The 13,824-nt window shown below is 53.2% G+C and overlaps 8 protein-coding genes across 8 annotated transcripts; all 8 read right to left on the bottom strand.

Annotated features, from left to right (window-relative positions):
- Positions 1–734: 734 nt before the first annotated feature.
- On the bottom strand, positions 735–2,513 carry ABB37_05998 (hypothetical protein; the record flags this gene model as incomplete). Its single annotated transcript, XM_015804239.1, has 1 exon — positions 735–2,513. One exon carries the CDS (start codon positions 2,511–2,513, stop codon positions 735–737), a length of 1,779 nt encoding a protein of 592 aa, XP_015657373.1.
- Positions 2,514–3,946: 1,433 nt separating this feature from the next.
- Positions 3,947–4,378, bottom strand: ABB37_05997 (hypothetical protein; the record flags this gene model as incomplete). Its single annotated transcript, XM_015804238.1, has 1 exon — positions 3,947–4,378. The coding sequence occupies one exon, from the start codon at positions 4,376–4,378 to the stop codon at positions 3,947–3,949; it is 432 nt and encodes a 143-aa protein (XP_015657372.1).
- An 841-nt stretch (positions 4,379–5,219) lies between these two features.
- Positions 5,220–6,182, bottom strand: ABB37_05996 (putative mitochondrial 2-hydroxy-3-oxopropionate reductase; the record flags this gene model as incomplete). The annotated part of the gene is made up of 1 exon (XM_015804237.1): positions 5,220–6,182. One exon carries the CDS (start codon positions 6,180–6,182, stop codon positions 5,220–5,222), a length of 963 nt encoding a protein of 320 aa, XP_015657371.1.
- Positions 6,183–7,305: 1,123 nt separating this feature from the next.
- Positions 7,306–7,644, bottom strand: ABB37_05995 (hypothetical protein; the record flags this gene model as incomplete). Its single annotated transcript, XM_015804236.1, has 1 exon — positions 7,306–7,644. The coding sequence occupies one exon, from the start codon at positions 7,642–7,644 to the stop codon at positions 7,306–7,308; it is 339 nt and encodes a 112-aa protein (XP_015657370.1).
- Positions 7,645–8,645: 1,001 nt separating this feature from the next.
- On the bottom strand, positions 8,646–9,158 carry ABB37_05994 (hypothetical protein; the record flags this gene model as incomplete). The annotated part of the gene is made up of 1 exon (XM_015804235.1): positions 8,646–9,158. One exon carries the CDS (start codon positions 9,156–9,158, stop codon positions 8,646–8,648), a length of 513 nt encoding a protein of 170 aa, XP_015657369.1.
- Positions 9,159–10,208: 1,050 nt separating this feature from the next.
- ABB37_05993 (hypothetical protein) lies at positions 10,209–10,589 on the bottom strand (the record flags this gene model as incomplete). The annotated part of the gene is made up of 1 exon (XM_015804234.1): positions 10,209–10,589. One exon carries the CDS (start codon positions 10,587–10,589, stop codon positions 10,209–10,211), a length of 381 nt encoding a protein of 126 aa, XP_015657368.1.
- An 850-nt stretch (positions 10,590–11,439) lies between these two features.
- Positions 11,440–11,841, bottom strand: ABB37_05992 (hypothetical protein; the record flags this gene model as incomplete). Its single annotated transcript, XM_015804233.1, has 1 exon — positions 11,440–11,841. The coding sequence occupies one exon, from the start codon at positions 11,839–11,841 to the stop codon at positions 11,440–11,442; it is 402 nt and encodes a 133-aa protein (XP_015657367.1).
- Positions 11,842–12,850: 1,009 nt separating this feature from the next.
- ABB37_05991 (hypothetical protein) lies at positions 12,851–13,252 on the bottom strand (the record flags this gene model as incomplete). The annotated part of the gene is made up of 1 exon (XM_015804232.1): positions 12,851–13,252. One exon carries the CDS (start codon positions 13,250–13,252, stop codon positions 12,851–12,853), a length of 402 nt encoding a protein of 133 aa, XP_015657366.1.
- Between the last annotated feature and the right edge of the window lie 572 nt (positions 13,253–13,824).

The raw sequence follows: 13,824 nt of genomic DNA, 5'->3' as shown, positions 1-13,824 counted from the left end.
ATCGCACTAATCAGACGCGTGTGTACATTTCTGTTTTCTCTCGGCATCGCACCCACCAACGGTCTTCGTCGTCGTAAGGTGCCGAATGCTGCTGCATTTTCTTCGCATCGCCAATTTAAATCTTAAAAAAAAAAACCGAACGGCTCAAATAAAATAAATAAGTTAAAGCGATGGAATCAGAAGGGGGCAAAAGAGAACTGCGAGTGCACACACGAGTAACATTCATCGAACGAAACCAATAAAAAAAAGAAGGGAAAAGGACGAAGTTTGCGCACAATCGAAGAGAAGTTCGCTGATCATGTGGCTAGGCTTCCACAGCTGCAAGGGAAAAGAGGTATTCTATACCGAACGACACGTGCACGTGGAAGTGCGTCGCGTTTGCTGCGAAGCTGGTGAAGCGGTACCACCACAAGGTTTCCGCGCTACCAAGATCTACTAAAAGCACAACAATTCAAGCTTGAAAGAGAGAGAGACAAGAGAAAGATACACTGTTCATTGAATTAAAAACTATTTCTCTTTAAAAGGAGGAGAAAAAAGAATTACGCCGGTGCAGCGCGGCGCCTTCACGATAAGAGAGAGGGAGAGGTGCGGTTCGGTTCACCGTAATATCTTCAAGAAAAATACCGCTCACTTCCAACGGTCGTTTCTTTCGGTTTTCTGATTTTTCCGAGAATTCAAACTTGAAAAACAAAAAAGATGACGCAGCGGATTATCTCGTGTGCTGCTACTCGGAATCACCACACAGAAGGAGTGCTGCCAGCCACGCTCGTGCGCACGTCATTCAGCGACTGCGACAGCAACGTCGCTGCCTGTTTGCGTGAGATGCAATGCTGCCATAAACCAAAATTGGACCGCTGCATCACCGCCGTGTCAATTTGCGTCTCATCCGCCGCGATGGACCGCAGCGGCGGACTTAGCACCTGCAATTCGCCACGACGGCGCTGCGCTGCTGCGCTCTCGCTACTCACGTGGTCTTTGGGGTCATCGATGCAGACGATACAGTTGTGGTGCAGCACGCTCAGGTCCACCTCACGCAGCGAGCTCACCTTTGCGAGCGGTGCTACGGAGCTCAGCTGCGAGCAGTTTTTCAAGTTCACGTACTCCAGCGAAAAGCTGTCAGAAAGCCCTTTCAGTTCGCTAATGCCGCTGAAGGAAGCGTCAACGGACGTCAGGGACGGAAGGCCACCCAGTGGGCTGAGGCTGTGGAGGTGCTTACACTCCCGCACGGTCAGGTGCTGCAGCCCCGGTGCACGCAGTGTCACGCCGGCAAGGCTGGCCAGACTGCTCTCCCCAACATCCAGCTCCACCAGCTGCCCTAGCATGGGCGTCGATGGCAGCACCGGCGCCGATCTGCTAGCCTCGAAGGCAGAGGAGGACGAGTTGTGCAAGAGGGAGGCGGCCTCTCCACGCATGGACAGGGAAGGGGACGCGAGTGTTGGCGTCGTGGCAGCGGAGGTACTAGTGGTGGTGTCGAACGCCTCCGCAGCGGCTTGGGTGGCAGTCGCACCCTCGGCTGCCGTAAGGTTGACAGAGAACAGCTCGTGAACTGTCTGGCAGCCACGCAGGCTCAGCTGTCGCAGCTCCGCACAGCCCGCCAGGCCGCCCACCTCGCGCAGCCCGCAGTAGCTGCAGTCCAGCTCGCGCAGATGGGGCAGGGTGGCCAGCGCCCCCACGTGCAGCACCTCCCCGCACCACCGCATCGAGAAGGACGTCAGATGCCGACACGCCGCGTAGTCGCCTTCGAGGTCCAGCACACGACAGTTGGCGAGCCGCACCTCCGTCAAGTCCGGCAGCGCCGCCAGCGCAGCGACGGAGCGCAGCTCGCTGCAGCGGCACAGACTCAACTTACGCAGACGTGAGAAGGGGAGCAGCGGAGTGATGCTCGTGAGCGACGTCAAATTGCGCAGCTTCAGGACGTACGCGGACGGGACCGCCGGCAGAGGAAGCGCGAGGGCGTGCGAGAAGCACTCGAGCTTCTCGAGGTGCGTCAGCTGGCCGATGAGGTCCCGCACCGCGGCAGTGACCTCCAATCGATTCGGTGTCAGGATCAGCGAGCGTAGACACGATACGCCGGCGTCTACCTGTTGATACGGCGGCGCCGTCAGGATACGCAATACGGACTCCAATCCGCTCGTGGTTGATTCCGCAGCCGCGGCAGAGAAGCTCGGGGTCTGCTTCTTCACGTTCACCTCCAGGATCATCGGGTCCCCGCTGTCGTGGAAGGGCCGAGTCAGCCACCACGCCATCATCTTCAAATCGGCAGCCATCTCTCCCTCGACGCCGGTGAAGTTGTGGTACTCGCGACTCGTCGTCCGGTCCCAGCACACGTAGAGATTACCGCGGTGGTGCACGATGTGGTCGGCACGGGTGCCGGCGACGGTCTCGCGGGCGTAGCGCAGATGCGGATGCGCGGCCGCGCAGCAGATGGACGGGATGTGAGGCGTGTACTGCAGAATGTCGGTGAGCTGCGCACGTGGGATTCGTCGCCGCGGGCAATTCTTGTTTGACTTCATGGGAGAGAGGCGGGTGATGAAAACGAAGAAGATAGGGGGGAAAGGACAGAGGAGTCCCAGCCGTGGGATTTGGCTCGCAGAGCGCGCTCACAGGGAGAAGAAAAAGGCTTCGTACGCACAGACGGTACGAGGTAGAAGGGGTGCGAGTGCCAAATACTGGCTTGCGAGTGTCACATTCGGTGTGCGTTACGAATGGCTGTTGAGACGCAGGAATGCGCGAGTTAAGGCAGAGACGGCAGATGAGGGGGGAAGGGGAAGAAGTGACGAGTCGGTATGCCGGCGAAAACGGAGAGTCCAAGAGAGAAGAAGAAAGAAGAAAAGGAAAAACACGCATCCACGCATCAGCTTCTCGTGCACAGCTGAGGAGTGAAGAGCAGCACGGCGTAGTCCTCCCTCCCGTTTTGCGGCGCATCACCCCCGGAATGAAGTAACTACGAACTACGGTGTAGCAGGTGAAGTTGCAACGCACCCCTCACTCCACAACAAAGGCGCAGCGGCAACGACACGCGGTGGTGCTCCCTCGCCGCCCTTCTCAGTTTCCTTTAAAGTATTGTTTCTTTTAATGACTTTTTGCTTCCTTTCTCGTTTAGCACCTCAGCTTTTACGCAGAATCGTTGAAAAACATCCGACGGCACGAAAAGTCATGTCAGCCAATACTCATAGTAATAATAATAGAAGTAGTGCAGCGTAGCAGATCTGGACACGGAAATCAGAAATGGAGAAGCGGCAGGTCAGCTGACACGTGCAACGGAAAAAAACAAAAAACACACACCATAATGATAATAATAAAGCAATGAAGTTACAAAGTGGAAGGTTGAAGCACGCCGTGGAAACAAGAAATAAAACATGTTGGTGACTTTAATAGAGAGGGAAAAGAAAGCGCAGCGATCGTGTGTCAGAGCAGAGACGCTTTCCAAGACCGAAGCCAAAAAAAAAAGGCAAGGAAGAAAACAGAAGAGCCATGTGTTCAGATATACGTTGAGAGCGGCGTGCAAATATTCGATTCTTCATCACATTCATTGGACTGTGAAGGCAGTGTTACTGTAAAATGATTCTTTTTTCCTGGTCTGCTCTACCCTTCATACTGGCAGCTTCGTTTTCTGTTTGTTGTTGATGCTTCTGCAGCGAAATTGTTCATATTTTCAGACGCTGTACTTTATCTGATATTTATATTCTTTGCGGAAATAATGGGTAACGGAACACTGCGAAAACTAAAGTTGATTCATTGAAGAGTTGTGAAAGCTATGAGTAAATGGGGTGGGTGAGTGTGGCGCTTTAATGTCTGTTGTCGGTTGTTTTTGTCCGTGTGCCTCGAAGAGAAATGAAAGGAAAGCACGCGTGGGTTTTTCCCTTTTGAAGGAAACCCTTTCACCTTTCAATACCTTTCCTTTCCTTTTCGTGGTCACAGAATTCAAAACAGCAAAAAAAAAGTATTAATAACCTTGAGCGGTTTTTAATTGGCGACACAGGACAGCAGCCATAGTCGTCGCCCCCGCAATGCCGTACACAAGCGCGTCCCACAGCGCACTGGACGGGGCGTGGACGACTTCTGACTCCGTCCAGGCTGCAAACGGAGCGCGCCACCGCGCCGACATGAGCCCACCGTCGCCGTCCGCGACGTCACTTCCTCCCCTTGCGGCGCCGGCACCGTCCGCGGCCACCACGCCCTCCATCCACTGCTCGAGCAGCTGGACTGCCTCGTTGGAGTGCCCCGCCTCCACAAAGGCGCGAGTAATGTCCTGGTTCACGTAAGGCAGGATGAGCTTCGACCCGCCCGGGTGCACGCGCAGGATGAACTCCACAGGGACGAGGTAGTGGCTGTTCTTGTACGTGATGCGCACGCGGGTCTTGTCGGAGAGAGCCATGTGATAGGTGATGGAAGAGACAACAGCAATGGTATAATAACAAAAGAAAGAGTTTGTCACAGCAGTTCTGATGAAGGGAAAGAAAAGAGAGAAGGGATCGCAATTTGGTTGTTAGCGAATAAAATGCGGTGGAGTGCTTCCACGCGAGGCGCTTGTAAAGGCGATGGCGGCACGGTGAAGGTGCAGCTGCGTGGCACAATGACAGAGGTTGGGGGAAGGGGGGGAAGGCGATAAGAAAGAGAAGGAGAAAAAAGATAGAGAGGGAGAGCGCAGAACGGGTTAAAGAAGCTGCAGAGAGAAAAAAGAGGGCATCGGCAGGACTGGAAGAAACCAACACGCAGCAGGAAGGAAGAAGGAGTAACGAAAAACGTTCTTCTGTTGTGTTCTGGAAGAAAAGACGGCTCCACACCAATCCCTCGGCGATTCCTTTCGTCCTACGCAGCGAACGGTGAACCCGCGCTCCGGTGTCCTCCGAACACCTCGCAATACGAAGGAGCAGAGAAGCACACTTCACGGCACAGCGTGACTCCAGCAAACGCACCTTACCTTACTTTGTTTTAATCAAACGCTGGCAAGCGTCGAGCAGCCGCTACTTTTGATGGGCCGCATACGAGTGATGATAATAGAGTAAAGAGAAACCACGTACGAGACGGCCGACGCCTCCAGTCCGCCTGTCTACGTGAGGCGGGTCAGGCTGAGAGGGAGCGGCACACCTTTAAAAGCAGAACAAAGAAAGGAGGACAAACAGATGCCAGATCCACCGTCGGTCTTCGTTGCACGCCATCATTCATCGTGCAGACTTCACGCAAAACAGAAAAGAAAGGAGGCGGGCAAGCGCCACTCACTCGCGCTTCTGCCCGGGTATCGGTGCGGGTGTCGGTGTCAGCCCGGCGTGCTGCTCCGCCACCACCGCCACGGCGGACCAATCCCATTCGCCCATGCCGTTTGCTATTGCATCTAGCAGGTGATCGCGGGCCACGGAGGCGTAGGGCAGCGGCACCCGGGCCTGCTCCCCCGTCCTCAACGCGAGCATCGTGTCCTTCAACCCCACGCCGGTCAACGAGGCACCCGCCGGCAGAAACGCACGGTTGGAAATAATGCTGCCGTAGCCGCGATAGGCCGTGCAGTCAAACAACGTCTCCGACAGGAGGGAGGTAAACTCATGCGACGTCATGCCGTAGCGCTGCACCAGCGCGGACCCTTCCGAAATCGATTCGATCGCCACCATCAACATCATGTTGAAGGAGATCTTCATCACGTTTGCCCGATGCGGCTCGGCGCCGTAGTCGCGGAAAGTCTGCCCCACAGCCGGCACCACAACCGGCTCCAGGCGGGTGCGTACGTCCGGGCTGCCGGCGAAGAGGAGGTGCAGCTTGCCGGCTGCAGCGGCGTCGGGGCGGCCAATCACGGGCATCGCCGCGTAGTCCACCCCGCTGTCCGTGTGCTTCTGCACGATCTCCTGCACGAAGTCCACCGGCAGCGTCGCGCAGCTCACGTGCAGGGGCCGCACCGATCGATTCGGCGCCGCCGCTGCCGCTTTGCTCATCGCCTCCAGCAGACCCCCATCGAATAGTATCTCCTGCAGCGCGTGCGCGTCGTTCGTCATGGTGAATACGATGTCCACATCACCGAGTTCGGCCGGCGTGCGGACTGCCGTGGCACCAAGGGACTCGAGGGACTGCGCCTTGCTGAAGGTGCGGTTGTAAACCTTCAAGGGGTAGCCGGCCTTGGCGAGGTTGGTGGCCATGGCGTGGCCCATCTTGCCAAGTCCGGCGAAGCCAAGAGTAGGCTTTGCAGAGTTCATCGTTCGTCAGCGTAGTGTTGTGTGCGGGTTTTAAAAAATATTTTCGATAGTTGTATGAATGAGAAGACTATTAGCCTTGCAGGCTCGAGGGTCTTTTTGTACGGAGATGGCGCGAAATGAAAAGAGAAGAAGCGCTTTGCTGTGTTCTTTGATCGACCTTCGAAGATCTGCTTTTGTAGTGGATGGGAATTTTTTTATTTCCTTTCGGGGGTCGTAGAGGGAAGAACGGAAACGACGGCACATGAAAAGCTGATATCATCTCTAAAGATGCGGCGAATGCGGGAGAGACGTCACCGCACACGCCGGAGAGGTTCCCGCACGTCAGCGCTCCCCAATCCACCCACGACGACATCACGCCGGCCACGTTCGAATAATTGGTCGTCCCACGCATGATAACAAGACAAGAACAAAAATGATGTCATGTCTATCTTTCCAAGTATCATACAAGACGTAGAGTGCCGTTGCTTCGCTGAAGCAGCGCAAAGGTGAAAGCCTCTTTATGTTTTCTTTCGCATAGCGAGTTCAATTGAAAACGGATTCTCACAAACATAGGTGAATACCAATAATAATTGAGAAAGGCGAGAGGCTTCACGGTTTTTCGCCTCAAACGCTCTGAACTAACAGGTGGAGCAGTAATAGAAGGAAAGGAAAAGAGCCAGATGGGTCCATGATGCGTAACGTGTAGTTGCCGCTCACCAGTAGTTGACTAGTGTGAAACTAAATAATAAAAGTTGATGACAGCTTTACTTTCGCAGAAATATATAATAAAAACAAGCGTCTTTCCTTTCTCTACCCCCCTTCGCCTTTTCTGTCACGGAGTTGGCATCCTTCTCTCAAGTAGCTTTAGTTCGGATAATCATATTAATAACACGAACGAATAAACGCTCTTATAAAGAATGACAATATATCAGAAACGTGCTTTCCTCCGTCTCAACGGCGCTAACAACGTCGTTACCGCGCGATCCTGCTTGCTGCTGTTCGTAGAGGTCACCTGAGCAAAAGAAAGAAGAAGCTGGATGCGTGAAAGAAAAAAAAAACTTTTAAAAATTTGAACTGTTTTGTTGTTGCATCTCTGCCTACGCGCACAGACACAAAAGTTGATTGAATTGTATTGCTTTCCTTATTACGTGCTCTTGCGCATCACCACGGCGGCGACAACGGCGGCCACGCTGAAGGCGATTGCCGTGCTGCGCCAGCGCCACTCCTCCTCCTCGGCCCGGCGAATCTCCGCTCGCTTCTGCAGCTGCGCCTGCTCCGTCGAGGAGACGTCGACGCACCACTCTTCCAACATCTCCCGTGCGTCCTGCGAGTGGTCGGACTCCTCGAACGCCTCGGTGATGTCGCTGTCCGCCAGTGGCAGCAGCACTGCCTTGCCGCCGGGGTGCTCCTTCGTGATAAAGCTGGTCGGGACCATGTAGTTCTTCCCGTGGAAGATGAAGTGGAGGCTCTCCGCAGTGGACATGATGCTGAGGAGAGGTAGAAGGGGTGAAAGCTTGAAAGATGGAAGGTGAGTGTAGTAGTAGTAGTGGTGGTGCGGTTGCGGGCGGCGAGGATGAGAGCCCTTATAAAAACGCGATAATAGTTGCTTAGCAGTCTTCTGTAGTGGCGGAGGAGAGAAAAGGGAAAATACCTTGTTTACGACACTGAAAAGCGGCGGAGAGGTGCGACAAGAAGGGGGGAGAGAGAAGAAAGATCGATGACAGCGCATATGTTGCCCTTTTTTTTTTGGTAGTACGTGTCTCCCTCAGCAAGGCAAATGATACCAGCGATACCCTCCGGGAACGAGAGCACACGCGCCTCCATTCGCCACTGTCCTGCAAATGAAAAAGGAAGGAAGGAGAACAGTGGCAATGAACCGACCTGGCAATTAACTGCACTACTCGCCTCTCACTCTTCTTGAAGCCATACCGTCACGACGAACGCGATGGGAAGACACACACACGTCGTGAGAAGACGGCAATCCGACGGCATCCAAAGTGTACATTTCATAAAACCCGAAGCGCCCTCCGATCAAATTAAAACCTAAAAGATCTCTGCGTTTATCTTACGTTCTCTTCCTAAGCGCCGCGAAGTGAGAAATAGAGAACGAGGAGGAAGGCAAAGACCAAGACGAATACCACCCGGGCCGCGTTGAGGAAGTTGAGAGCTGCAGCGGCCACCGCTCGAAAAGCTGGAAAGAAGCAAAAGGGGGAAAAAAGAAGGTTGTCACCGAGTGCGGTACCGTACTCTGTAGCACGTTAACAGCGGACGAGATCGGTTTTGAGGCAACCCCTTCGATCCACGCTACAATAGAAAAGAAAAGAAAGAGATAACAGTTGCGCCATTCGCACGACGCACTCAAGATGACACGCCGTCGAAGACGCGTTTAGGGTTTGAAAGCCCAACAGCAAACCCTGCGAGAAGGCATCCGCTTACACGGGCATCCAGCACGCGGCATTCGCTGCGACTCCTGGCACGTCCGTATCAACGCCGCCGCCTCACCTTCGACAGCCCAACGGCCACAGACGCCACTACCACCGCAACAGCGACTGCGGTGGAGACGACAACCGGGACAGCAAATGTCTTCCCGTCTGCCTTTACCGCAGGAGAAACAGCAACAGGGGCGGCAGCGGCTATCGGCTCAACTAGTGGAGGATTCTCCTTTCCAGAAGGGGGCGCTACCACCGCAGCCGCAGCCGCGGCCGCCGATGATGCCGCCTCCGCACCTGCGGGTTGCTCCACCGCATCGCTGCTCCCTTCTTCCGTCACTGCTGCCACTGCGTCTTCAGTTGGGTCGTAGTCCTCGTCGAGGTACTCCTCCAACATCTCCAGCGCGTCCAGCGAGTGGTCAGCGTCGTCGAAGGCGTCCGTCATATCCTGGTTCACCCACGGCCATATTTCATCGCCGCCGCCGGGGTGTTCATCATCGATGTAGTCCCTCGGGATAAGGTAGGCCTTGCCTTTGTAGAAGAAACGAAACCGCTCACTGCCGCTCATGGTGGCCCCTCCTCCTTACCTTCCCCGCTAGTCAAGCCGATTTAATAAAGAAGAAGACGACGCGTACATTAACGCAGGGACTAAAGTACTTTCCTTTTATGTGTTTTTTTATATATTATTATTAGCGTGAGTTTGTAGCGTTGTGGATGCAGTTTAGAAAGCGCAGTAGAGCGGCAACAGAGGAAGTTCAGCGAACAGGAGAAGCGGTATCAGAAAGTTAAATTCCGGAGAGAAGGAACGTGAGGAGTTCAACTTAAACAAACACACACGTAAGGTAAACTTCCTTCAAGTGAAAAAGAAATCGCCTTCACCCCCTCTCTCTTCCATGAGCCGCCGCATCGCTTACCTCCCTATCGGGAAAACGCGTGTATTGCCCTGCCCCTCAACGGCTGCTCCCGTTTGAAAAGGAACTTCGCTGAGCCGTCAGAGGCACACAAGGAGTATGCTCGGCTCCTTCCACTGCAACGCGGCTCCCTCACGGCCATGTTTGGTGTGCATTGTTGCCGATGAATAACAGTTTAACGGAAAAGAAAAGGGGGGAATTTGGTCGGAAAAAAAAAACAAGACTCTTTCGCACACAGAGAACAGAAGAAAAAGGTGAATCGGCAGCACATATCGTAAAGGCAGCTCTATACGAAGCACTCTAATCGGCAGGGTTGTGACGCTGTCTCGCGAGGAAGCTCAAGGGGAGGAGAGAGGGAAAGAGTCCACTTACAAGAGGAAAAGCAAAGCATAGAGAATCAAATAGATAAATAGAAAAGGGGCGCTGAATGATGAAAAATGGCAAATAGAAGAAGAAAAAGAAAGTGTTATGGTTGTTCACTGAAACAATCGGTGTTAATAGTTGGAAAGGCAAGATGAAAAACAATTGAAGAGAAGAATAGTAAACGTCTCCATAGCGGATGCCACCGGAAGAAGCGGACGAGTTGAAAGCGTGTGCATATGTTTCCGACAGCAGTCATCGCATGTGCCGTCTGTTGCAGTGTGCGAGTACGCACATGGTTCGTTGCAATGCGTTCGCTTCATTCTGGTAGCTGAGCCCTGACAGCCTTACGCAATGGCACTCACCGGTGACAGCTTTCCACAGCGCACGTACACGGCGCCGAGGGTCGTCGCCACACTCAGCACACTGCCCAGACGCACGCACCAATTCCACGTTCGCTGATCCTGTGCATCGCAGGCCGCTTCACAGAGCCGCAAAACCTCCTCGATGGGTACTGAGGCATCGGCCACCGTCAGCAGCTTCTGCAGAAGTTTCTGAGAAGGGGTGGACTCGTCCATGTTCGTTGGAAACGCTTGAGGGGAGTACGGCGTCGTTACGCGCTCTTCCGCCAGGCGGCGGTACATGAAAGATGTCGGCGCACCGGATGCGCGACTCGCATTTGTTTGCCAGGCATACGTTGTGTTCTTCCTCTGCCCGGTCTTGGTCATCGCGGTGGCCGTGTAGGCAGGGCTGTACGTCTCCGCAATGGAAAGAACAGTGGTATGCGAGGCCTCGCCGGGGAGTAGGGGGAAGAGGGGGAGTTAGTTTTTGAGCTGCTCAACGACTGTGGAGGGAATTGAAGAACTTAAGCGAAGAAGAATGGCGTTGAAGCAGGAGAATGTGTATGTGACCAGAAGTATGTGTGCTGCAGCGTTGGAAAGGGACCGTCAAATGGAGAGGAGAGAAGGGGGCAGAGGAGTTCAGAAGGAAGGAGCACCATTATCTGTTTCGTGCCGTCGCACTACCACACCAATTCATGATGTGCGTCATAGTTGAAGGCAAATAAGCAGACATTTGACTTCTTTGCTGTGTTCCTCGACGTTGTACTGCACCACGAAAAGAAAGCTCCGTCGGATAACGTAGTCTTTCTTTTCACAGCATCTACTTTCTTTCTTCCTTTCCCCCATCATACAGCAACGTGTACCACCAACGCAAGCGAAACGAGAGCCGTTGGGCATTTGATTATTATCATTTTTAACGCCTGCGAACGCATAGGAGAGAGGACGGTGATTGTAAGGTGCATCAATTCACCTGCCCGAACTACTCAACAAAGCGCTAGACTGTACAGCACCCACTCACGGCTTTCCATTTGTCCGGTGGAAGCGTCACAAAGGCGCAGGGAGACCAAAGTACAAAAAGGGCTCGCATCAAAGCAAAAGAAAAAAAACGTGTTGATTAAAACGTGGTTAAAACAGTTGACTAGAAAAGAATACATATATTAAAAAAGAGGATATGTGCTAAGTTGACAACGACGGTTATTGCCCAAGTTGAGCTGAGACTTTTTTCTTCAGCAGTGCTTCACGAATTCTGTTGCCGGCAGCGCACGTACACCGCACCCAGCACCGCTGCCACGCTCAACAAACTGCCCACACGCACACACATATTCCACGCCGCCTGCTCATGCATCGCGCGCTGCGTCGCGTAGATCTTTTCGATTTCTTCCGCGGATCGCGTGGCGTCTGCGTACTTCCGTAGCGTACGCGTAGCCCCCTTCGAGTGGCCGGCGTTGTCGTAGGCCTCCGTCATGTCCTGGTTGGCGTAGGGCAGGATCAGCTCCTTGCCTTTGGGGTGACGGCGTACGAAGGACATCGGTACGCGGTACGTCTGCCCCCCGTAGATGAGCCAGAGGTGCTCCTCTATTTTTTCGTCAACAGGCGATGATGGCATCGCTGCGGGGGAAATCGGACGAGAAGCCTCCATCGCCGCGGTGAAAGATAAAATCAAAGCAGATATAAAACAAAAGAAAAACCTGTGAAGCGGCTTGACGTGAAAAGCACCGATCCCTGTTTCAAAGGTACTTCTCTAAAATTCAATCGGCCCGTTGTTCGTTGGCTACACGTCGCAGCCTTAAGTGGCAGTCGGAGACGCCACCGCAAGAAGAAAGAAAGAGAGAGACACGGGGAGGGGGGGAGAAGAAATGTGGCCTTTCAGTACCGGGGTTTTTTCCTTCCTTCAGTAGGGGCGTAACAGCACCAACTAAAAGCAGTTGCGTCGCCCTACGCAACGAGCGCATCCCAACCGACGAAGTCCTTGAGAAGCACCCGAAGTTTAAATGGAGGGAACGTGGATAGTCGCCCCCAAGGTCATGTATCGGTACGAGGCCGTGTTATGTGCCGCGTGTACCGTCGTCAAACTGAGCTCCTTGATCTTCATGTGAATTGCTTGTTCATGAATACTATTTGTAATGGTAGCGTCGATGACATCTATGCTACCAAATAAATGAAAAAAACAAAACAAACAAACAGAGCATGGTAGTGTTGCACGTACGCAGACACACGCGCTGCAATGAACTTGCGGCGCCTTCGTTTTCACGTTCGATTATGAAAAGAGAAAAACAGAAACACTGCTGCTTTGATAGAACGGCAATAAAAAGAAAGCAAAATAGTAGTTCAAAAAATGGGAGGGAAGGAGACATCGGCGAAAACCCACCGCGACGACGTTTGCAACAGCTGTGTTAGAGGGGAAGAAAAGAAATTCATACACATTGCAAAACATAGTAGGAGAGAAAGGAAGAGAAAGTAGAAACAATTAAACCATGGCAAAGCAGGCAAGTGAGAACGCCAGATAATCAGTTAAAGTGCGAATGAAGGGAAATAAATAAAGGCAACACAGAGATAAGCTTCACTAAAAGGGTTTAAGGGTCAACGCAACTGCGAAGGAGTTTCAAAATAACTCAGAAAATACTGCATGATTTACGTTTGAGATTGGATCACGAACGCTGGAGATGCCGGCGGAAAGCGAAAGCGGCTACACCCATCGCCGCGAGCGTAGTTGCCACCGTCACCAAGAGGCTCCGTTGGCGCCACCGACTCACCTCCGCAAGGCAGCGGTGCTCCTCATTGACGATCGGCGAGTCCTTCAACCACTGCTTGCTTTTCTCCGCGTGGTAGATCTCCTTCCCCTGGTCCTCGGCCTTCTCTTCGAAGGTCTTCAGCAAGGCGCGCGCGCCGGTGGAGTGGTTCATCTCGTCAAAGATACGCGTGATGTTTTGATTCGCGTACTGCAGGATGTACTCCGCGCCGCCGGGGTGTTTGTTCAGCACGAAGGACATGGGCACGAGGATGCTCATGCCTTGATAGAAGAGCCGCACGTAGACTTCGGCGTCAGACATGATGAAGGTAATATATATATCAGCTATGCTAAGTGTATAATTATATTTTGATGGAAGGTGGTGGATGGAAAGTGGTCTTCTCTCTTCTAGTGGTGCCAGAAAGGTTAGCCAGCGTGCACTAGCTTGACTGAAAAAATAAGATTATCACGGAAGCGAATGCGTAGAATCGCGAAGGTTCATAAGGCTTTGTGTTTGTAAAAGCGCTGAATGCAGGTGAGGAGGAAACGAAGTCATGCCGAAAACAAAAAGGGAGTGGCGAATGCGGAGGAGATGAACAGCGAAGAGATGGGCAGCTGTACCTTTAATTCGGTGCGGAATGCGCACCATTACCGCACTGAAGAGCGCATCGACGCAACGAAGAGACTTCGTGGGCTGCGTCGCGTATGCTGCGTCCCATCAGCGATCTTGACACTTCCTGATGCAACGCCATCCAAGACGGCGAGGCAGCCGTGCTTGTCTTTCGCCCTCTTTTATATCCGGAGTGGCGGTCCATCTCCTCCACCGCGCAGCGCACGTGCGAGTTTGTTCGATGTACAACGGGCGAGCTGATGCTCACACACACACACACACAC

The sequence above is a fragment of the Leptomonas pyrrhocoris genome (assembly GCF_001293395.1).
Source record: "Leptomonas pyrrhocoris isolate H10 chromosome Unknown, whole genome shotgun sequence".
Taxonomy (NCBI): Eukaryota; Euglenozoa; class Kinetoplastea; order Trypanosomatida; family Trypanosomatidae; genus Leptomonas; species Leptomonas pyrrhocoris.
Note: the sequence above shows the minus strand (reverse complement) of the source record. Positions and strands in the feature narration are given on the sequence as shown.